The sequence below is a fragment of the Strongylocentrotus purpuratus genome, unplaced genomic scaffold, assembly GCF_000002235.5.
Source record: "Strongylocentrotus purpuratus isolate Spur 01 unplaced genomic scaffold, Spur_5.0 spur5_scaffold_17, whole genome shotgun sequence".
In the NCBI taxonomy this organism is placed as follows: Eukaryota; Metazoa; Echinodermata; class Echinoidea; order Camarodonta; family Strongylocentrotidae; genus Strongylocentrotus; species Strongylocentrotus purpuratus.
Window position 1 is genome coordinate 26,362,077 of NW_022145602.1, and position 24,756 is coordinate 26,386,832.

General features: G+C 36.4%; 2 protein-coding genes across 3 annotated transcripts; both read right to left on the minus strand.

Moving 5' to 3' along the window:
* Positions 1–1,988: 1,988 nt before the first annotated feature.
* On the minus strand, positions 1,989–9,879 carry LOC100891256 (trans-1,2-dihydrobenzene-1,2-diol dehydrogenase). 2 transcript variants are annotated; one of them, XM_030987989.1, is made up of 8 exons: positions 9,692–9,879; positions 8,694–8,791; positions 7,416–7,579; positions 6,757–6,892; positions 6,241–6,354; positions 5,519–5,643; positions 4,322–4,502; positions 1,989–2,888 (listed from the first exon to the last, which is right to left on the minus strand). In XM_030987989.1, exons 1-8 carry the CDS (start codon positions 9,790–9,792, stop codon positions 2,755–2,757), a joined length of 1,053 nt encoding a protein of 350 aa, XP_030843849.1. In that variant the 5' UTR covers positions 9,793–9,879; the 3' UTR covers positions 1,989–2,754. The 2 variants fall into 2 exon arrangements, with proteins under 2 accessions (XP_030843849.1, XP_030843848.1); XM_030987988.1 differs by having other exon boundaries at positions 8,694–8,799; positions 9,700–9,878.
* Positions 9,880–11,000: 1,121 nt separating this feature from the next.
* Positions 11,001–24,481, minus strand: LOC588939 (trans-1,2-dihydrobenzene-1,2-diol dehydrogenase). Its single transcript, XM_030987990.1, has 7 exons — positions 24,252–24,481; positions 19,258–19,421; positions 17,545–17,680; positions 16,890–17,003; positions 15,580–15,704; positions 13,660–13,840; positions 11,001–12,129 (listed from the first exon to the last, which is right to left on the minus strand). Exons 1-7 carry the CDS (start codon positions 24,448–24,450, stop codon positions 12,005–12,007), a joined length of 1,044 nt encoding a protein of 347 aa, XP_030843850.1. The 5' UTR covers positions 24,451–24,481; the 3' UTR covers positions 11,001–12,004.
* Positions 24,482–24,756: the final 275 nt, after the last annotated feature.

Below are 24,756 nucleotides of genomic sequence, written 5' to 3' on the forward strand. Positions count from 1 at the left end.
GTCACGACTGTTGCAATGAATAAAAGTCACATCACTCACACACATGGCGTTCATTTATTAAACGACCTAATACAAATATCAGCGGTTGAGAAATGACTTGGAGGATATACGGTGAGAAAGACAGAGTGACAGTGACAAATTTATTTAAAAAACAAACATTAATGAAGGAAAACGGTTTGAAGAGATGAGCAAACAATAATATCATGCGATAAATGTTCGTTACATTGTCAGACATGGTCCCCTGATATAAAGCGTTCTGGCACAAGTCCAAGAAGATGGGAGTGGCTGACGCTTTGGTCTGTATTTATTTCCACTTTCAAGTTTCCAGACCTCGCTTGTCACTTGTAAGCGCAAACAGCTACTAGAAAGTATGACACCTTTATTATTTTAGTGACAAATGACAATGACATTGCATTTTTTTGTGTAAGACATGACTCTGTTAACTATTTCGTGACAATCAGTCCTACATTTTGCGTTTTGGCTCCAAAATCTTTTGATTTAGAGCCCTAAAATATATTGCAGATGCATGAAATTTATGTAAACACTTAATCTATTTTTGTTTCATGAATATATTGAATTTGAAAAAAGAAAACTAAGTCGTAACATTTTCGAGTTGGCAACCAGTTCAGGGATTCAAAACTTTTTTCCATCATAATTTACAACTCGTCAAGTTGTTGACATCATTTTTCCCATGTATGTGGTTTAATGTATCACTAAAAGATAAATGGGACTCCATTAAAGGTAATACAAAGTTTTGGGAAATTTTGAAATTGGGTGGATAGTGATTCTTTACAATTTTGAAATATTTGGATGCCCCTGTGGATGCACTATAAGCGCTAGAAATTTAGCCCCTAAAACAATTCCTCTTCGAGAAAAATTGAATATAACAATTTACCAGTGCTCCCGGTAAATATTGATAAATTTTTAAATAGAGTCTACGGCCGTATAATGGAAGCTGCGACCATGAAAATCTCAGAATATGTAGTTGTGATATATAATTTCCAAACGGGAATAGCTCATCGGTCGATTTTAGTCAAGAAACATCGTTTTATAGCTTAATTGATATCTTGACCTTGAGAGGGAGCTATACAACATACACAGTTAATTATTTACAATTTCATAACTTAAGACTCGATTTAAACTTTTATTGTAGGATCGCTTATGCTTCCAACATGTTCATTTGAACCAAATTCATGACCCCAAAAACTTTGTATTACCTTTAAGACTTTCAAATTTAAAGAAAAAAAATACATGATCGATGTAGCCCTAAAAATAGCTCCTGTCCCGGAAGGGTTATCTTTCTCCTCGTACATGTATTTTCTTTCATTTCTCTTCTTTTGCATCAACCTTTTTCTCCTATTGTATTAGGAATGGCGTCTGGCCAGAATACTCCACAGGGAGAGGAGCACCGTCATAAGCAGATTAGTAATTGAATCCAATGACCGGGGTAATAATATAATGTAAAGTGCTTAGAAACATGGTATTAAGTGCTGTACAAATGTGACTATTATTATTAGTTTGGTTTCTGTTGAAACAAGGTGCAATAAGTTATATGTGTTGCTATATATATTTTGGGATGCTATCTTCAAAGAAACCTTGAGAGAGTTTAAACAGCTATAAGTAGTTCTTTCAAACATTTATATATGTATATATATATATATATATACCCCTGGGACTGACATACTTTCGAGTAATAGCAATTTCAATTGCCTTTGTCAGCCCTGACTAGCAGATTGTATCCTTCTCTCTCTCCTCTTAAAACTGTTTGCATGTATTATGAAATTGATATGTATCATCTGATTGTTATAATCATTGTATGATGTCTGATTGTTCAATAAATAATGATATTAATAATCTATTTATGTTCATGCTATTTCACTTTTGTATTTATTTTATATCGAATTCAGTATACTGAACTGGACTGAACATAATCCTTATGATTAACATTAAAGAAAACGTACCAAACAGAACAGAAAATAAACAAAGCACATGATTAGAATTTGTTTATTATTAAAATATCTTCACTGCCAATGGCCAGATTGTGAAAAATTTTACAGAGCAAAAATACAGGATATATTTAAAATCATAAAAGTGTGTACAAATAATCATTATAATCAGAATATCAAGAAAGTTCAAGGTTTTTTTTTTAAAGTTGGGATGATATTTCAGGAAAATTTAATGTCTTTTGACTTTCACTGTACTGTTGAATTGCCACGTTCGTATTAAGAAGTGGAGAATTCAGAGTTATTGATTCCTCTGTTGTTTAGAATGCTGTTTCCCTGCTTGGATTTAATATAATTTTCAGTTTGAAAAATTACTTCAAAACCCTTTATAATCTATATAGAATGAATCAATCTATTTGAAGAGCTAAAGTATACCAACATTGATGTACATATATTGCAAGACTTTCTCTTTGATTGAAATATTGCCAATTTTTTTTTTGTTTTTTTATTGTCAAAATATTTCAGTTTGCCAGGTCGTATATCAGAACAATGTTTACCTAAATAATCAAACTTCAAGAAAATATATGTAGTTGTGAGGCAGGCTTTATAGCCAACGTTTTTGTTCATACCATAATTTCTGAAAGTCTACGCCTCCACAAGAACCGCCCCACAAGGAAAAGTCATGATCATAAATTTTGCAGCTAAATAATGAAAAACGTTTCCAATATTTCTCTTTAATGCAAAGAATGCCCGAACTTGCACATTTTTTCCCACCCTTTACCATACCTCAACCTCCTCCCAACAGGTAGGCCTAGTTTAACAATGATTTCTCCTTTTCTGTCTCTTCATCTGGTCGGTAATATCCCACATCGTGTCTCAGTTTATCCATGATCTTATGGATGGCTAAGGTTTCGGACCATGGCATGAGGGGATGCTCTGTCTTACCTACAAGCCGCATTGCAAATTTGAACGTGAAATTGAAAGTAAAATTGAATTTAAATGTTAGCTTCAAATTGAAATTGGATTTGAAATTGAAATTGGAAATGAATTCGAAATTGAAATCGACTTGAAATAGAATTTGAAACTGAATATGAAATTGAATTTAAAAGTATTTCAATTTCAAATTAAAACCGAATGTTAACTTGAAATTGAAATTGAAAAATGAAATTTAATTTGGAATTGAATTTGAAATAGAAATCGACTTTGAAATTGAATTTGAATTTTAAAGTAAATTTGAAGTTGAATTTGAATTTCAAATTAAAACCGAATGTTAATTTGAAGTTGAATTGAAATTGATTTGAAAAGGAGTTGATTTTTCAATATGAAATTGAAATTTGAAATTGAATTTGGTATTGAATTTGAAATCACATTTGATTTTATATAATTTGAGTGTTGAGTAGGATTTATTTTACATGTTTCAACTATAACATTTAAAGGTATTTAGTATTACAAATGCATATTATCAAAACATTGTACAAATAATTTAGCTCAATAATTTTTATTCAGAGCACTAAAATGAATATCAAAAGCAGAAGTTCAAGAGCGCAAATTTAAGTGCACAGCTTACCAAATTATGTTGCATCACCATATTACATTTGACACAAGGGGGTATTTTTTTTTAATGAGTATTAAAATCAATTGGCATTTGGCAAAATGATGGAACAGTCGCTATCACTATTCTTCTCGTATATTACTTTGGTTTTGAATTTTTTTTCTTTGTTTTGAAAATTGTTTTGATCTTTCCATCATAGTTTCTGCCCATATATATACTTTGTAGTGTCATGGCGCTGTGGGTCATTCCCTTCACTCTTAATCAAAAGATTGAGGGTTTGATTCCCAGCCTGGCACTGACATCCTTTGGTAAGACATTAATCCAGTTTGCCAACCTCCACCCAAGTATACTGGTAAATGGGCACCAGACAAGCCAGTGCACAACATATTTGGCCACTCGGCTATGACCAGGCTAATAAAATTGGAGCGCAAGGGGCTTCACTTTGTATTACCGTTGACACCGGTGTAGATTAATCTTCCACTGGAAGTCTTTAGTATATCTATCCCACAATATATCCAACATGTCAAAGAATGCCTGTTTTCATCAGCTTGAGTTTGCCAATTAAACCGCTATTTTCAAACTTGGGATAACATCCTGGAGTTCGAAATTGCGTCTTCACCAGACCGATACGCTCATCACAAACTAGCTCATTAGCCTGCTATTTGGCAAATAGCGGGATATTTTGGAAACAAGACCAAGATTTCTCTGCATATTCATCTGGAGCTGATGAATATAGGCCTAGAAAGATTATTCGTGTGACATGTAAAGAGTCAAAGCCTATGGGAATGGGTGGACTCAGAAGTCAACTAAAAGAAAATCATCATACCTTCATCTATGGCCTGCTTGACCGCTTGAGCTTGGTACTGGAACCCGACAGAGCCAGGATAATTGAAGGGTCGATCAGAGCAAGGATGAGGAAACTCAAACACTTCTTTCTCAAACATGCCCGGAACAGGAAAACCTCGTACTAACTCCAGCTTACTAAGAGCCTGGAAGCTATCTAATAACTGAAGACGAAGAAGAAAAAATTACACTGAGCAAATTATCCAAAGCCTCTGTATCAACATCCTATACAATATTACAGCCGTCTGCACTAGTTTGGCCAAGGGGATTAGACCTCCCTGCAAGGTCACTGACAGGTGGTTATCTCATCAAATAAGCTCTCAATTAACAAAAGAAAAAGAGGATCATGCATGGGGACCAACAGGCCCGAATAGCCATTGTTTGCTATATAGAGGGCGCAAGTAGCTATAAGTAGTGCAGTGGGGCTTTAAAGTGAATCTAAACAATGCACCTGGCATTGTAAAGGTTAATAACTTAATAGGATGTATGAGGGAACTAAAAGATAATATAAGACCCTGTGTAGAGAACATAAGTCCATCTTGGGTTTTACTTCATGTGAGCACATATGGGTGCATCAATTTAGATTATGGACAAGTTACTTATATGGTGACTAAGTTACTTATATGGTGACTAAGTTACTTGTTATATGGTGACTGAGTTACTTATATGGTGACTAAGTTACTTATCATATGGGGACTAAGTTACTTATATGGTGACTAAGTTACTTATATGGTGACTAAATTACTTATTATATGGTGACTAAGTTACTTATATGATAACTGAGAGGTGTTAAACTGGAAATATCACTTTTTTGAGGTACTATTTCAAGCTCATATTTTGAACAAATATGTAGTGTAGTGACATGCACGAACTCTGAAGACCCTTTGGCCCGAATTCACTAAGGAGATTTAAATCTAACCCATTATGTTAACCTGCTTTAGACCATGGGTAAGCCCATGGGTTATCATTTTGCAATTCACAAAGGAGGTTTAAATCTAACCCATGATGTTAACCTGCTTTAGACCATGGGTTAGACCATGGGTTATCATTTTGCAATTCACAATGAAGGTGTAAATTTAACCCAGGGTTTAGGTTTAAATTTAAACTACAGTTTATAAAACCGTGGGTTAAATTTAAACCTCCTTTGTGAAATCGGGCTAATAAGTTCTATTCAACTTACATTAATTCTTCCCTTGGTGCCGACAATGCTGGCCACATTATTGCTGTTAGCTGCAATACAGGTCACCATGCTGGCTATCTTGTGGTTTGGGTACTTCAAGGTGATACTGCAAATCTCATCAACACCTGAATCAAACATGAGAGATCATTCAGTTTGGTGAATAATTAGTGATTAACATTCATATGCTTGCCAAAAAGTTGAGATTATAATGTATTAAAAATGTCCTTAAGTAGTTAGGAGTGGGTAAACTAACTTTTTGTACTGAGTAATGTTGTTTAATTTCTTGATTTATTTACAGTTTTATTTCAGCTGGGTTGCATTTTCAGTTGACTCACTGCTACTGATGACACAATAGAAGCAGGAATAAAATGTCAATATGTGTGCTCCTCTAAAGGTGACATGATGGCTCAACGATACACCCATGTAACAAATGTTTCCTACTTATTATAGACCTATACACTAACTGAATTCAGAAATTTCTGGACCATTGCTCTACCGACTGAGCTATCGCGCCTCCTCCTTCATATCTTCACATGCTTATCATTGTTATACTATTGTTATATTGATACTATGTTGTAAATATGTTCATCATTGTTCATATCATCACATGTTTATCAGTGTTATACTATTGTTATATTGATACTATGTTGTAAATATGTTTGTACTCTCGTACCCCGAGAGGGGGTCGATAGAGTCAATAAAATCTTACCAATCTTACTCACCAGTCTGGGTCAAGCCTCCGACCCCCTGTACCAAGATAGGGTTTGGACCAAACACCATGGTAGCTAGCTGGACCAGATAGACCCCAATATCATACACAGCTCCTTCACCTAGGCCTGCATTAGTACCAAAAATGAAATTAATAAATAAAAGGTATTCATTTGCTGTCTCATATGATTAATACCAATAATAATGGAAAAATTAATGATTGACGTAAAAAATGTCTTGTCTATGTCCTTTCGTCTTCCCCAAGTCCTTCGCTCTTGCCACCAGTTATCCACTTTCAGATCTCAACTAAAGACATACCTATTTCAGATTGCTTACAATTAGTCACTGCTTTTTTGTCTTTCTTTTGTTTTGTACTTGCCCAACTAAGCAGTAGTCGTCATATTGTGTCCAATTCGAACAAAGTTGGCCAAACTCTGTGTGTATAGATGGCTCTGTAGGACACCATTGTAGGGCGCCCTCACAGTTACAATAGAATCTGCAAGATGACCAATGACTGCATGCATACTTACTCTTATCATGGGAAGATCCAATGCTGAATCCATCGTAGCAGAAATCTCCTGTAATAAACTTCACATCTCCAATCTCTCCGTTAGATAAGAGGGACCTGACCTTATCATACGCAGGGAAGAACCGACTCCATATACCCTAAAGTAAAGATATGAAATGTAAGCCTTCTTGTAAGTGTTGCATTATATCAGTACTTTTTTAAATGATTTTATTGAGTAGTTTTCCTGAGAGTCTTCTTCATTTCATGATAAATGAAAAATATTACATAACAAAATAAAAGGAGACAAACTGAAAGGGACGTATTACAGCATTTCATTTATACATGCAGATAGATCTACTCATTTTTATTATTAACCTACATGTTCTTACAAAGGCAGATTTGTTTTCAAAATAGAAAAAAAATTATATGACATAAATTCAGAATAAAATGAAATTATAATCATCATCACAATTTTTATTGTTATTATGTCATTTTCATTATATTTCCTATAATTCTTTTTCTTATTATCAGTATTATCATTTATACAATGTTAATAATATCATTATTATTATCATTATCATTATTATTATCATTATCATTATTATAAACGTTATTATTATTATTATTTGTTATCATTAATATTATTTCATTATTCTGTCATCGTCACAGATATATATTTACCTCCATGAAGAATACACCACTCTTCCTCGCGAGGTCAATCATTTGACCTACTTCTTTAGCATGTACTCCAAGAGGCTTTTCACACAGGACATGTTTCTTGGCTTCCAAGAACAGTTTACACAGAGGAAAGTGGGCAATGTTAACGGTCCCAATGTACACAATGTCTGCAGGAGAGCATGATACAAATTTGACATAAATGATAACCTGGTTTTGATGTAGGCTAGTCACTCTCCCCAGGACTGCCCCCTCTGATCAGTAGAGGTGCACACTGCACAGCCAATAAAGGATTTCAGAGCTTGATATAGGAGACTTCGGTCAAGATTTTTAGAGACCGTCTTCCATTTCAGATACCAATTTCCTTTGTTTACATCTAAGCCAATGAACTACGACATTCACCCCTATTATCGATCTTGATATGTATACATCTTATTTTATAGGCGAGTAAATTTTAGAGAGTTTTCTTGTTACCTGTACTCTCTTTTTCACCATTTTCAAATGTTTGGTAATTGGCTTGCATATTTCTCCCGTCACTTTTAAATAGGCATGGGTATTTTGTGGGATATCCTCGTTTATTTTGTTAAACCTTGCATGGATAAGATACCACATCTTAAGTATTCGTAATGTAGCCCATTAGTATATAGTACGGCTCAAGAGTTCTTTACTGAAAATCTGTCCTTGCCTGAACAATACAAGACACACTGCAAAATACTTAATATTCCACATTACTGCTTGCTAATAAATAAAGGCAGTTAAAGTGTCTATTCACAATCATTATTACTAGCAGACTACACTACAGGTATCTGTAGCAAACTACATTATACAGAGTCTCTGTTATTAGGCCACCCTAAATAGCTAGAAACAAGGAGTCGTTCACTCATTAAAAAGTTTTAACCATTCTTCATCAGCTCCAGCTCCCTATTCTTCCAAGTCTAAATAATCAAATGATAAAAGAATCATAGGTTTCATCATGCAACCTGTGCTATGCAAATATATAGACATGTACTATTGTGAACACAACATACAGGAACGCACACCACAAAGAATCTCCAAGGCACACACAAATGTGCTGTGCTGAATTGACTTTCTGCTACAAACTAATCATGTTAGACTTTGAGGTGCACACTTTGCAACTGTAAACATGTGTCATGAGTGTTTTTGTATGTTTAGTATAAACATTTACAAGCTTTAACTGTGTGGGGCGAAATCGCGGACCACGAAAAAGTAAGAATTTCAGTGGTCATCCGATCCCATGGACTTTATACCGGGCGTTATACGAACCGACATTTGGGTCAGCGGCGAGAGACTCGTAACTTGCGTACGTCGTTTCGGCTCCAACTTTTCCTGCTAATTCCTGTGCCTTCTCCAAAGATCGTGAAGCGATAGCGGCAAACCCGGACTTTAGTGCCCAGCTGAAAATCTCAGTTTATTATGGATTTAATATCAATAATATTAATTATGCTAATATATGCAAATATAAACATACCAAAACTTGATGATTTTTAATCATTTGACGTCATAAAAAGCAATTTTAAGCCAAAAATAGCAGCGAAGTAGGGGATCTCCTCTTTGCTTGATGCGAGATACTAGCGAACTGAAATAACCGAATAAAAACTATGGTGAACTAAAAAAAGAAAAGAAAAAATCAAACCACCTCTGAAATTACCTTTGAAATGTTTATTAATTTTTTCTTCCGATATGCGCACATGATAGGGGCAGGTTGGGATGGGATGGGGGGGGGGGTGCTCAATAGTCGCCAAATTTGGGGTAAAAGGGCAACTGGCCTTGGGGGGGGGGGCTAAATTTATTATTTACTTATTTTTCTTTGTAATCATGATTACAAAGAAAAATAAGTAAATAATAAATTTAGCCCCCCCCCCAAGGCCAGTTGCCCTTTTACCCCAAATTTGGCGACTATTGAGCACCCCCCCCCCATCCCATCCCAACCTGCCCCTATCATGTGCGCATATCGGAAGAAAAAATTAATAAACATTTCAAAGGTAATTTCAGAGGTGGTTTGATTTTTTCTTTTCTTTTTTTAGTTCACCATAGTTTTTATTCGGTTATTTCAGTTCGCTAGTATCTCGCATCAAGCAAAGAGGAGATCCCCTACTTCGCTGCTATTTTTGGCTTAAAATTGCTTTTTATGACGTCAAATGATTAAAAATCATCAAGTTTTGGTATGTTTATATTTGCATATATTAGCATAATTAATATTATTGATATTAAATCCATAATAAACTGAGATTTTCAGCTGGGCACTAAAGTCCGGGTTTGCCGCGATAGCCTGAATTTTATGGTTCTTCAGGTCACAAATTGCATTGGAAAAATCTTGGGAGATTTTTCCTGCCGTGCAAATACCCCATCGAAGAACTTTCATGTTGAGGATCTGTCACTGTCAGCTGTGAAGTATCATGAAACTACAGCAACTCACGTGTACAAGATTCTCAATGTGACCAATTAGGCTTTTCCCAGAACTTTGATATTTTTTTCTTAGTATTTGTGGAACTCAAAACTGTATAGAGCATGGTCATATCACTCTTTTCACTTTTCCTTCTTATCCTTTTCTGAAAAAAATACCCTGGAAATATCTTCATCGGAAAATTCAATCAGCATCAGCTTTCATCGATTAAACTGGATGATTATAATATGTAAATATAAGTTGAATAAATAGAAAGACTGGTGTTGAGACCAATCCCATTGTTTACATTCTTATCACATGCACGTGTCTCCCAGGCACTGATCTCCGAGGGGCCCCCGTTACGTAATACTTTTGCCTTGCAAATATAAAATGTGTCTCAAAGTACCCGCCACGAATGCTGAATTCGAATTCATAAATATGTGGAGAAAAATAATATAAAAATATGTTTATTATTTGTCGGGGGTTAAAAATAGACAACCAAATTGCAGAATATGTTGGCGGGTAAAAAGGGGGTTGCCTTCACCGGTAGGCCTATGTGTATGACTTTTTTCAGCGTGTTTGTGGGGAGGGGGAGGGGGAGGGGGAGGGGGAGGGGGAGGGGGAGGGGCGGACAGGGTCGACACTTTACACTGAGGTACTGTACAGGTTCTTCTGACATATTCTCTCTTTCTGTATCCCTCTCCTTTTCTCTGCTAATCTCTTTCTCTCTCTCTCTCTCTCCTTTCTTTTTCTATGCCTCTCATTTTCTCTACTACTTCTCTATCTCTCCTTTTTCCTTCTATCTCTCTCTTTCTCTCCTCGTCTCTTTCTTTCTCACTCTCTTAGAATTTAAAACAATCATTTTAATTTCGTTCCCTTTCTTGTATTTCTGTCAACAAGTTCTTACAACATACTTCATGAAAACACTTTCAGAGATTAGCTTTGTCTTTATCTAATGAATTAATAAACAACAGGATACCATCAATGTATCAGCCATTTTTTTAGATTCCAATTTCATATATGATGACATATTATATTATTCAGTTTCATTTTATAAGCCTAATGGGAACTGCATGATTTCATGAAGTCTGTGCACATTCTCTTCGATGAATATGATGTACTACTACTTTTTTGTATTTCTTTAGTCTACCTAATTAAAACAACACAGAAAGAAGTTATAGAAGATGTAGGTTAAAAATATAATTTTATTTATTCCTCATTTTCCAACACTATTTCATTGCAAAGACAACATAAAGCATTAGATCTTCTTATAATAATAATAATAAATAATAATAATAATAATTGGCATTAATTAATATTGCAGACTTTCATACCTAAAAAATAAATAAATAAAATACCAACTTAATTTTTTCAGTCATCAATATATGCATGATTTCAGGATTGTAAAACCACAAAATATGCAATAATATACTCTTAAAGTAACCATTCTATAAAAAATATAACTATATATCATTGGAAAGCTTAAGACCTCAGGAACTAAAAAAAAAAAAAAAACATATTTTAAAAATACTTGATTAAGACGTAAAAAAATGAATTTTCATCTTTCATTTTCTCGACCAAATAAAACAAATAAAACGCTGAAAATAATGTGACGTAGGCGATAGTAGCATGTCCGCAAAACATAAACAAAAGCTTGTAACCACTACATGGAATCTATGGCTTTTGCTGTATATGTTCATTGCATGTTTTCCATGTTTTCCATGCACGTTCTTTGAATAAGATAATGATAAACTAAAAGGAAAGAAAGGATAATGTTGCTTATTACATAAAACTGACGAAAAAAATTATACAGATGAAAAAAAGAAAAGAAAATAAACACAATGTGTAAGTATTATTGCAATCGCTATTGCTGGTCATCATTCATGCTCAATTCACACTGACCAACAAAATAACATCAAATCAAACAACGCTAAGTGTTTATTTCATATATTGGTCAGTGGAGGCTTCTTGTATTTAAACAAATTTTACAACATTCTTTGTTGTAAATATAACCCATTTTAGCCTTTTTTTCGATAGAAATTAGTTATAACACTCGTCTTCTCCACCGACTTTCGACTGCGATCTCTGCTGTCTAGATAGTACATTACGCCCGTGGAATCTACCCACTCAGAATCAAACAGGGAGCAAGTATTTACAAGTAGTGCAGTGGGGCTTTAAATAGTCATGGCAATCACAAAATCTTGTTTTCTGTTTCCTCATCTGGTCGGTAATATCCCACATCGTGTCTCAGTTTATCCATGATCTTGTGAATGGCTAAGCTCTCGGACCATGTGATGAGGGGATGCTCCGTCTTACCTGGATAAAAAATATTTTAAAAATCAGATTCTGATTAGAAATCAGTACTTTGACACATCCTATATTATTTACCTTTGGGACAGTATCAGTGTCTAAGTTCAGGCACCTTTCTCAGATGTGTACTACATGTACTAGCCTGAAGCTAGCTGTCAGTTTTCCAGTACACATGTGACATGATGTGAGGATGGTGTTTGAAGTTAGACACCCATACTGCGCCCCACACTCCCACAGGTAAATAACTTTGGATATGTTATACATGTAGAACTGATATCTAATTATACTAACCTCCTGCTCCGCATATTCCTGTTGGTTTCTATATTTACCCTAATTTTGTGCAAGTATGATACTTTCTGAAGTTTCCCAAGTGGTCTAATCTCAAAAGTTTCATTCTCTATGCAGAGTGACCTGAGTGACTGAATTACCACATCATAAAGTTTAAGTGATTACAACAAAAGTTGTCGCAAAAACATCCACTATCAAATTGCAAAGTTTCATTCCACACAACAATCCCTGGTTATGCATTATTGGAATGTTGCATTTTAAAAGTTGAAATCTTAACAAAGTTAATGTTGCTGTTTTTTTTTTTTTTTTTTTTTTTTTTTTTTGGGGGGGGGGGAGGGGCTATTAGTTTTAGGGTGTGTTTGTGTGTTTTTGTTTGCATTATCATATCATAGCATAACAAATATTACTATGACAGTGTTATCAAGAATTTTAAAAGACCGTGAATAGTTTTTGTCCAATGTACTCTGTTTGCTCCATTGTCTGCCATTGACTTCTAAGTAACCATCAAACAGTCAAATGTTCTTAGGTTGGGGATTAAAGGATTTATTACCTAACAACATACACCAGGATATCTTCATAAAATATTTGCATAAAATTAGGCACATGATGACCTCAAATCTGTAGTTCCTTTTCATCCCTGGACCAGCTCTCAACTCACGACAAAACAGGAATATTCTAAGTGCAATGTCATGTCTTTTCATAATATAATAATAATAGTGGGTTCTTGTATATAGCGCTCATGTCGGTCAGATTTGACCCTCTTGGCGCTCCCGATTATTACCCTGGCTTTAGCACGGCTGCCATACGGCGCTCTAGCATTTCAAGGTATAAATTCCTACCAGGTACCCATTTACTTCACCTGGGTGGAGTGTGGCAAATGTAGATCAATGTCTTGCCAAAGGACATTAGTGCGGCGGCGGGACTCGACTCATAACACTATCAAACGATCTAATATCTAAAATCTTATTTTCTCGACAGCCATTCCAATTTTGTAACATCACACAAAATTTCTTTTAAAGCCCATCTGCACTAGTTTGGTCAGAAGGGATTAGACCTCCCTGCATGGTCACTGACAGGTGGCTATCTCATCAAATCAGCTCTCAATAAACATAAGAAAAAGGGGACCAAGGGAAAACAATGGTCACCGATTAGGCATTGTTTGCTATATAGAGGATGCAAGTAGCTAAAGTGGAGCAGTGGGGCTTTAACAAATACAACATTTATTCAAAACATCCTGAACTGACTGACCCTCGTCTATCGCTAGTTTGACAGCGTCGGCTTGGTAACGCAGCCCCACCGAGTTGTGGTAATTGAAGGGGCGATGGCAGGGAGGCAACGGGAACTCAAAGACTTCCCTCTCAAGAAACCCTGGTGCTGGGCATTCTCGTACTAGCTCAATACGACAGGCCACATGGAATTTGTTTCCAAGCTGAATTTTCAAAGAAATGACAAAGAATAATAATTATTTTTTTGGATATTTATATACATGTAGCTCACATATCCATGCACGGTGCTCAAGGCGCTCCAACTTTTACCCCGGCTCTGCTAGGCAGTGGATTTCAGCGTTTACAGCATTAAAGGAATTTCTACATACCGGTACCCATTTAACACCTGGGTGGAGCTTGGCAAATGTAGATTAATATCTTGCCAAAGGACATTAGAGCCGTGGCGGGACTCAAACCACAGACCCTGTGATTCTCAGTTCAACCACCTATCCACTAGACCACAACACCTCTATGTTAAATGTCTATTCAATGTCTATTCTCAAACTGCAACCCAACCTTTGTAAATGAATTTGTATGAAACCAGGAAAAGGGGAGGGGGGATGGCGAAAATTTCAAAATAAATTGGCCGAATGCTAAGAAAGTTATACATGTTGAAACATTGATATCACCAAATCTTTACAAATCTCAAATTGGCAATTTGGTCAGTGGATTGCGACACAATCATGGACAACACTCCTGTTTTTCCTGTACAAAATTATCATAAATTTCTGATTTTCTCCCCTGGGGCACTTCTAAAATTAGCATATCTTTACAGCAAACCTGCCAACCTCTGGAGATCAAAAACTGTATTCTTTAATCCCAAAAGTTGTATTTTACTGACAAAAGTTGTATTCTTAAAAAATAACCACGGACTGTTACGCGGATCAATGCCTCTTGCAGTTCCTACATACAGGAAGATTTTTTTTTAAATGGATTATTGGTTGAATATGCATTATTTCGTCGCGACTGGTGTGTTCGATGAACCAATAAACATCCCCGAATTGCCTATGTGAGATGTTTTAAGGATACTTTACAGGACAGAATGGGCATTTTGCTATTGAAAATTAATAAATAAATGAACAAATTTAAATTCAAATTTTCGCTTTTTTGTTGTTATTTTTTTTTTTTGAAAATCGTATTTTATTGAAGAAAATCGTACTGTCGTATTTGCTTCTAAAAATCGTACTGGTTGGCAGGTCTGTTACAGGTCTCTCCTGAGTAAAACATTCTGAAAAATTGACATTTTAGTCATTTTGTGGGTTGGAACAAATGGGGAAACTTGAGGGCACTACATCACAGTGACATTACTGATTTGGTCAATAGGAAATTCCCATAGGCACATACGGTACAGTGATTGAAACATTCAAAAATTTGAAATATTCTCATTTTTTGTCTGATTTTGTTCAAACTTTCACAACACTTCTTCTCTGATTTTTCTGGTTTCTTTTAAAGTAATTTACTACTAAATCATCTAAAAAAAATAGTAGGTAGCATGTATAAAAATCAACTTTAAAAAGTTCCCCTGGCATTCTATTGATTTACAGTTAAGGAGTATTGAAAATATTAAAGATCACATGAAACCCTGTATATTTTAATGGTCGATCTAATCCCGGCCCGGCCCCCCCCCCCCCACTCAGGGGTCGGAATGACCGCATGCGTGTTACCAAAATGTCTGGTAAAGGGGTACTTTTCACGCACCAAAGTCTGGCTCGTACATACACAAAATTGACTTTACGCATATGCGTACCCTAAATAACACTGAGTGGGGGGGGGGGGCGGGGATTTAATCCACATGACAGATAATTCATCATGTGATTCTGACACACATGTTTTTGGTAACATCTCAAACAGTGTTGTTAAATATTTACATTTACATTAAAAACTACAAGTGCTTACAACTCACATTTATTCTGCCCTTGGTGCCGACGATAGTTGCCTCGTTATTGCTGAAAAGACCGATCGAGCTCATCAGATTGGCAACCTTATTATTAGGATACTGTAATGTCATGCTGCAAATCTCATCAACACCTGGCGGGAAAGAAAAATTAAAATGGACAAGTTTTATTAGTGAATATCTACAAACATTTTCTTGTCCCCTGTAAATCCTTTTCTAGAGGGGTTTAATTGGATCAGGGTAATAGGGAAGAATAGACAAAATAAGGGGAAAATAGGGATAAAATCGGGGAGAAGAAAAAAATCAGTTAAACAAATTAAAATTAAATAAAGTTAAACAAATCAGGAAAAAAAAATATCGGAAAATAAAAATCTGAAAAAAATCAGGAAACCTATAAAATCGGGTAATTATCAGGCCTGAATTGGATACATGTGTAACATTATGACAAATGGAAAACAATTTCTATAGGAAAATAATTGGTACCATTTATTCTTATTTGCCATTGCTACATAGTGTTTTTTCTTCATATGTATATTACATGAACCACTGTGAATAACATTTCTAAATTCAGCTACAAATTGCTTTCAAAAAGCCTATTATGTACAGGAAAAAGTTATTATAATAAAGTTTTCACCACATTGCAAATTTAGAGACTTGATTATTTACCAGTAACTAGTTTTTATTCAACAATGGCCGATGTTTTGCATTACAAATGGATTCAACATTTTCTGTGAATTTTGCCCTTCACATTCATGTGTAATTATGTCATTCTTGGCATTCTGAATCAAGAGATCATCCAAGAACATCTATAAAGGGACAAACTTGACTGCTATTTGCTAAACAATCCATAGACATATTAATAACTTAGGTGGGATCAGTAATGCCAGGTACAAATCACCTTGGAAGTGCCTAAATATTCTAGGTTTTAACAGATACAAGGGTACTAGTGTGGTACGGTATGTCACTGCAACAGCTCCTGTAGGATTTTTGTGCCAAAGTTGATTTTTTTTTTTTTTTTTTTTTCATTTTTGGATTCATTGGGGTCCAGGCTATCAGAAATTGATGGGTGTTCAAATTTTCCTGAAGACACCAAATTTCCCCTTTTGCCCGTTATATAAGCCATTTTAGCGCCCAATATGGACCCCCCCCCCCCCCCCCCCAGGAAATGAAGGAGGGGTCTGAAAATTTGGACCCCATCATTTTTGGCCAATTGGGATCCTTTTGAAGCCAATACAGCAAAAAAAATCAACTTTGGCACAAAAATCCTACAGGATTTCGATTGCATACCATACCGCACTATACTTGGCTAGGCTTCTTACCAGACTCGGACAGACCTCCAACCCCTTGGACCAGGATAGGGTCTGGACCAAATACCATGGTGACCAGCTGGACCAGGTAGATCCCAATATCGTATATAGCCCCACCACCTAAACCTGTATGAATACAAGACGGATATGAATAAGGGAGTTTACAGATAGCACATGGTACAAATGACCCCAAATATCCACAAATCTTTTACATATGGAGAAGTTCCACTTTGAGCATCTCAGAATAATAACTGCCAAAGTCCTAAATGTGCTTCATGAATACCTTTTGTTCGTCAAGTGTGGCATTGTTTACAAAATGAATAGAAGATACTTCACAGAGGACGTTCTTCTCCGCACATAATTCATTAATTCAGTAATTTATTTATTTATTCATTTATTCATTTATTCATTATTCATTTATTCATTTATTCATTTATTCATTTAATCATTTATCTATATATATTTTTTTAAATATTTTTATTAATTTATTTATTTTTCTATTAATTTACCCATTGATTGATTGATTCATTCATTCATTGATTCATTTACTTTATTGCCTTTCTACCCAAGGTAACTACGTAGTGACTGAAAAAAGTTTTCCTTTAATGGCCCTGTAGATTTGCGAGCACAAAACATTGTTCCAACCTCACATGTTCCTGTTCCTTACTTTTATCGTAACATCTTCCTCCCCCTACTGCATTAATGCAGAAATCTCCTGTGATGAACTTCACATCTCCAATCTCTCCAGTAGATACGATGGACCTCACCTTCTCATAAGCTGGGAAGAACCGGCTCCATATACCCTAAAATAAAAAGAAGAAATAGACTTAAAATATATAACCTTAAAAAAAAGTAACTTGCGTACACCTAGAATGTACAAAATAAGGTGATCAACAGCAAGAAACTTTACATGGCATTATATAGTAAAGGTTCAATGGGGTGTTTCGCAAAGATCCTAAGTTGAACTTAACTCTAAGTTAGACTTAAACAATATGGAGAGCTATTTGAAGCCTTAACATAAAATATATTCAAAAGCGAAATTTCAAGTATTTTAGACTTTTTACAAACTCAACATCAAGAACATGAAATCCCTGTTGGTAATAGAAAATATTAATTATGTGAATCAACATTTTATGCCTTTTCAAATAACTTTTACAAAATATTTTCATAGATGCCAACGGCATTCCATAATTGTTAAAGGTACTATGCCCCTTTTGCAGCCAACCTCAAATTCTGTAGAACTTGGCAGGAATTATGAATATGTCATGTTTGTCCTATCTGTGAAATTTAAACGTTAGCAGTGTCCTCATATTCAAATTATGCAAGGAAACCTGTTTACTTGCTAGACTTCACTGTCAGACACTATTGAGTGACTGACTGGCATTTTTTCTTCTTGTATTAAGCGCTATATAAAAATTAAATATTATTATTATTATTATACATGAAAATAGTTGTAAAGGGTACATGAGCATTTGTCTACATCAATAACCCACTTCTTGTGATGGCCAAGATTAAAACTAATTGAATCTTTGCGCAGCATAAAACGTATGACCATTCGGTACAATTGTCTGAAAATCAAGATTATTACTTTTGGGCTCTATAGCCCTAAAGTCGATTTGACAACTAATAGTCGTTATTTTCCCACTTGAAGACATTTTCAAACCCCACCTTTTTTAGGGAAGTTCTAAATTAGTATTATCTTTCAAATGCAGTTGGAATTTAACTTTTTCATTTTTTTTTGGCCTGCAAATGGGACATAGTACCTTTAAGTCCAACTTAGGATCTTTGTGAAACACCCTCCAGAAGTACGAATAACATAAAACATATGGCGCATGGAACCCAAGTTGGATTTAGGTTCCAAGCATGATATGCGAGCGTGTTTGGGTGTGTCAACTAGTCTTTTCACGATTCACGTTTCATAAAAATGCACTACAGAGGAGTAGCCAGGATTTTTTCAGTGAGAGGGGAGGGGAGCATCAGAATTTGTTGTGGTGAAGCATAAAATCAAACGCTTGTAAAATCAAGTGTTCTGCAAGGGACCAAACAAAAGATACATTTGGATGAAAGAAAACTTATCATCTTGTTATAGCATCAAATTGTCAAGTTTAAATATTAAAGTAAAATGCAGAGTTACTAAGTAAAAAAGAGTCATTCTTTATTTTTCAATTGTTTTTCTCCATTTTTCTGTGGGGAGGGGGGCCTAGGGGGAGGAGCATTTGCTCCTACTACTACTAAGATACTACTTCCTAACTACCGGTAGTAACTTAATATACATAAGTTTGGTTTGAAATGTTTTACTAGTACATTAAGAAATGGTTTATTGACCCAGCCCTACTTATGGGTGACTCCGTGTAGTGGTAAAAAGTGGGTTATTATTTACCTCCATGAAGAATACACCGCTCTTCCTCGCAAGGTCAATCATTTGACCTACTTCTTTAGCATGTAGTCCTAGAGGCTTTTCACACAGGACATGTTTCTTGGCTTCCAAGAACAGCCTGCATAAGGCAAAGTGTGCAGTGTTAACAGACCCAATGTATACAATATCTGCAAAAGAAGCAATAGAACAAAAAAGAATATGTGGTAATGAGTGACATCATAATATACATTATATGATGTCATAATATGGTATCATATTTGATGACAATATGAGATTGATTTCATACTATATATTACAAATTAAATAAAAATAATGATGTACATCTAAGTGCATGAGGAGATTGTTCACCAGTGTGACCTGCATCGGAATCAAGTTCGACACAAAGTGAGTGCATCTCTCAAGTTCTACTCAACTTTACCAAATAATTTTAAGTAAAAGTTTGTTCTTGATCATTTGGTAGTTAACACAAATGCAATTTGACCAAACATTTGACAATATTTCTTGCTTTGACATGTCAGTCAGCCCGAGCTTAAGAGCATGAAAAGTCCATGTTACTGAATCAACCCCCTTGCCTTTAATTGCCACACATTTCCTAGCCCAGCATTATTTAATGTATTTTCTACACATGACAACCATTTAGATAATTGAGACTGGGACACTGGGTACCACTCTCCATAAGTAATTTCAAAAGATTATAGAATCTGAATGAAAATTTACAATAACTTATAACCATTCGCATTCTAGATCTACTTGTTTCTTCATTTATTTAACATTAAAACCTGAACATAAATGTTACTGTAGTATAGCCTGTCTCACCCACTCCAGCAAAGCATAGAGAGTCCTAGCCCAAATTTTCCTACTCTTTCGTTCGTTAAGCCTCTTATTTGGGTAGGGTCAAGAGAGAGCCGACCCTACCCAAATAAGAGGCTTAACGAACGAAAGAGACGGAAAATTCGGTCTAAGAGAGTCCATGCTGCTAATGCGTATGGTCTCACCGTAAATCATACAGTCAGGTGTATATTTATTGACATTCAGTATTGCGATAAAAAATATCTATCTGACTAAAACTCTAAAAACCCACACCTCACAGCCATATAAGCAGGCGCGGATCCAGGATTTTCCAATAGGGGGGGCCGGAAATTTGAAAATTGCGCAGACAGTTTTTCAACTCAACATACCAATACTGACAAGGTCATATTAGAAGCACCATACCGGTAATTTTTTTTGACATTTTCATCGGGGGGGGGGGGGGCTGAAGCCTCTTGCCCGAAAAAGTAATTTTCTGGTTTCACAATTCGGCTAGTGAGCGAAGCGAGCGAGCAAAAATTTGAGGATAATATGTATTTTGTGAAAGTGTTATTTATCACCAAAATATACGAGAAAAGATACAACAAATTCATATTCGGGCAGCTCGCTGTCCCCTCCCCCCCCCCCCTCCCCCCTCCCCCATTACGCGCGAAGCGCAGAAGCTTTAATGTTCATGAAATTATTAGAGAAAGTAGAGGATTCGTTGTACCGTTCTCGGTTGTTAATCATTGTCTGAATTCAGTTTTCATACCCCTCCCGCGCGAAGCGCGGAAGCTTTGACGTTTCATTAAATCATTAAAGAAGAGTACCGTTCTTGACCCTTAATCCTTGTCTGAATTGAGTTCCCCCCTCTCCCGCATGAAGCGCAAAAGTTTAACGTTTCATTAAATTATTAGAGAAAGAAGACGATTCGTTGTACCGTTCTCGATTCTTAATCATTGTCTGAATTCAGTTTCCATACCCCCTCCCGCGCGAAGCTTTGACGTTTCATTAAATCATTAGAGAAAGAGTACCGTTCTCGACTCTTAATCCTTGTCTGAATTGAGTTCCCCCTCTCTCTCTCGCACGAAGCGCAGAAGCTTTGACGTTTCATTAAATTATTAGAGAAAGAAGATGATTTGTTGTACCCTTCTCGACTCTTATTCCTTGTGTGAATTCAGTTCCCCCCTCCCGCGGGAAGCGCGGAAGCTTTTACCTTTCATAGTTTAATGAAATTATTAGAGAAAGAAGATAATTTGTTGTTCCATTCTCGACCCTCAATCCTTCTCTGAATTCAGATTACCCCCCCCCCCCCAGCGCAAAGCACAGAAGCTTAACGTTTCATTAAATTATTAGAGAAAGAAGACAACTCGTTGTACCGTTCTCGATTCTTAATCATTGTCTGAATTCAGTTTCCATACCCCCTCCCGCGCAAGCTTTGATGTTCCATGAAATCATTAGAGAAAGAGTACCGTTCTCGACTCTTTAATCCTTGTCTGAATTGAGTTCCACCCCCCCCCCCCTCTCCCACGCGAAGCGAGAAAGCTTTGACGTTTCATTGAATTATTAGAGAAAGAAGATGATTCGTTGTTTCATTCTCTAATCTAAATCCTTGTCTGAATTTAGTTTTCCTCCTCCCGCGCGTAGCGCGTAAGCTTCTGACGCTTCATTAAATTATGAGAGAAAGAAGATGATTCGTTGTCTCATTCTCGATTCTTTATCCTTGTTTGAATTCATTTTCCACCTTCCGCACAAGGCGCGGAAGCTCTGACCTTTCATAGTTTAATGAAATTATGAGAGAAAGAAGATAATTCGTTGTTCCATTCCCGACTCTTAATCCTTCTCTGCATTCAGTTTTCCCCTCCAGCGCATAGCGCAGAAGCTTAACGTTTCATTAAATTATTAGAGAAAGAAGATGATTTGTTGTCCCGTTTTAGACTTGTCAAAAATGTTTCTTTGTCTGCTCCTTTTTTCATCCTATGTCATCTTACTGCCCCTACCGCCCCTAGCTACGCATGCTTTAAAGGGAAAATGAAACAATCATGATTGTGATAGCATACAATTAGGTCAGTAGAAATGAAAGGGGAAAAAAGATCTATGTATGTACACAAACCATGAAATAATCGCGACCGGGAGCGTCATATCTTAGTTTTGTGTTATTGGGCGAGGGCCGTAGCAGAGCGACCAAGCGAGATTTTGCAATGTAGAATGCTGAAATTATGCATTGTCCAATATGTACGTTCTTTCCGCTACATGTATATTTCTTTCTAGCTATATATCTAAATTTCCGGGGGGACGTGTCTCTCTATCGGGCCCAGGATCGCCACCGCTGTCCATTATCACTACCTACATGAGTTCAAATATAAGCACAAGCGAGTTGGTATGAGCTGAATCCAAATGAATTTAAAATTTTACTGTTTAGTATATAGCTTCTATTTGAAAGACATCCAAAACATTGTGCCCTTTTCAATTTTTTTCAAAAAGCAGGGGCTGTTTGTAACGTTTAACTTTGAATCCGTGGCTCGAGATTTAATGCGGCCGGCCCGGCCCCCTCTATTCAATAACGTTTCCCAAGCCTTCTGGAATGACCCCAAATCTCCCGATTACAGTTTTTCCCTTATTCATCGTTACTGTCACTTAGCGCCATTTCCTTGTCTTTCCCCCTTTCTCACCCGACTTTTCTCTTCCCCTTCCCACCCCCCCCCCCTCACCCACTCAGTGTTATCTAGGGTATGCGCATGTATGTTCCCTCTCTTAGGCCATGTAAAATTGATTACATGTTGATCGTCCGGATTTTTTGAAAAAGAGGAGGAGGGTGTACCATGTTATTTGATATTTGATATTTTTCCCTAGATGGCTGCCGCGTGTACAAATAGTATATAATTGAATATGTTCATCAACCAACGTTGCTGTAGTGAGTTTGATTTGCCCTAAAATTATCAATTTTGGCTTTCTTCAACAGGTTTTTTTTGGTCTATTTTTAAATATTAAATATTGCCTTTATTTTAAATATGTAAAGTGTAAATATATTGTCATTTTTGTTTTGATTTTGTAATTGTTGTTTTAACATTTATGTAGATCTACATGAATGACATGATATTTAACATTTTCATTGGAAGCCTTGAAGGCGTACCTACAGGCTAGCTTTGGTCTATCCAAGTCTGCACTACAGGAAGCTGCCTCAAGCAGAGGACGCCAACTAAGTGACATGCATACTACCATCACGTCATGATATTGAATGCCAAGTATTAAATCCTCACTCCAACATTGAAAGTACCAAGGGTGATGACCCATACATGTATAAATCGAAATCCAGCTATGCTGCATTTACCCTACCAAAGGAGTGCCAGAATGGGAGTATATGCCAGAAACCACTACCAAGATTTGTTGACTGTATCAAATGTTAAGGGCAAAATCCAATGCTCTCTCTTTCCTGAAAAGAAAAACACTGAGAACACATATATATAGATCAAATTTCAACTCTATATTTATTTTTGACAAAGAATTAAAACAAGTTGTACTCGATTATTTTTTTTTATTTTTTTTTATTTAAAAAAAAAAAAAAAATATATATATATATATATATATATATATATATATCAAATATATATCAAATATCAAATATAAGGAGGCGGGCGGAAAAAAGGAAGCCGGCGGGGACGATCAACATGAAATCAAGTTTACATGGCCTTAGTTTGAAAGCACCCCTTTATCTTCGGTGTGTAGAGTCAGTGCGGGCCGGATTTGTGTGTATTACGGGCCGGACTTTGTTGCGTGAAAAGTAACCCTTTATCAGAAATTTTGGGAACACAAAATCTGTCCCTCCGACCCTGGAGTGGGAGTGAGGTGGGGGGGGGGGGATCTTCTTCTTTTTTTCTTTCTCTCTCTCTTCTTTCTTTTCTCTTCTCTTTTCTTTTCTCTTCTCCTTTCTTTTCTCTTCTCCTTTTTTTCTTCTCTTCTCCTTTCTTTTTTTTTCTCTCTTTTTTTGCGCCGCCAATAGGGGGGGCCGCGGCCGTTTCGGCGCCCCCCCCCCCCCTGGATCCGCCACTGATATAAGTATGATAAGAGTTGTCTCTGAGAAAGTTGCAGATAATAACGCCCACACATACACACACTATATACTAGCATGCACCCACGTCAGACATCGGCACCGTGCTAGATCTCCACGCCTACGGCACCGGGGTACGAGAGGTCGGAGGTTCGATGCTTACCAACATTTGGATCAGTGGCGAGCGAGTTGTAACCTTCGTAGGTCGTTTCTGCTCCTATTTTGCCTCCTAACTTCTGGGCATCCTCCTCACACCTTGCTGCAATCGCTTGAATCGTGTGGTTTTCTAGATCACAAATGGCATGGCAGAAATCTTGGGAGATTTTCCCAGCCGAGCAGATTCCCCATCGCAGAGGTCCCATCTTACATAGGCCTACACGGTACGTGGGCTAACTTGCTCCAACATTAACAATACCAAAGTGTGTGCGCATGCGTGACATGCTTATGGCACCGCCCCAACCCCTCACTTTTTCAAATACCCCCAAATTTTCGAATTTCCCTTCACGGAAATGCCCCCTATCTTTCTAATAAGTGCCCTTTTTCTTAGAAGTGGCCCTTTTCAGGTGCGTGATGCGCTCCTTTTTGCCCCTGCTATACGTGCCCTTTTTTTTTTACTTTGACACTACCATTTTCCTCGATCTGTAATTATAGTGCTTTAATTTCCCCTT

Bases quoted from the DNA above. Each gene is read 5' to 3' on its own strand.
- LOC100891256 (XM_030987989.1), bottom strand. From the start codon at position 9,792: ATGAAAGTTCTTCGATGGGGTATTTGCACGGCAGGAAAAATCTCCCAA. The intron at 6,355-6,756 runs GTAAGTATGCAT...GTACTAATGCAG, and splicing joins TGGATCTTCCCATGATAAGA to GCCTAGGTGAAGGAGCTGTG. The intron at 4,503-5,518 runs GTAAGTTGAATA...CTTCGTCTTCAG, and splicing joins GCACCAAGGGAAGAATTAAT to TTATTAGATAGCTTCCAGGC.
- LOC588939 (XM_030987990.1), bottom strand. From the start codon at position 24,450: ATGGGACCTCTGCGATGGGGAATCTGCTCGGCTGGGAAAATCTCCCAA. The intron at 15,705-16,889 runs GTAAGAAGCCTA...CTTTCCCGCCAG, and splicing joins TGGAGGTCTGTCCGAGTCTG to GTGTTGATGAGATTTGCAGC. The intron at 13,841-15,579 runs GTGAGTTGTAAG...TTGAAAATTCAG, and splicing joins GCACCAAGGGCAGAATAAAT to CTTGGAAACAAATTCCATGT.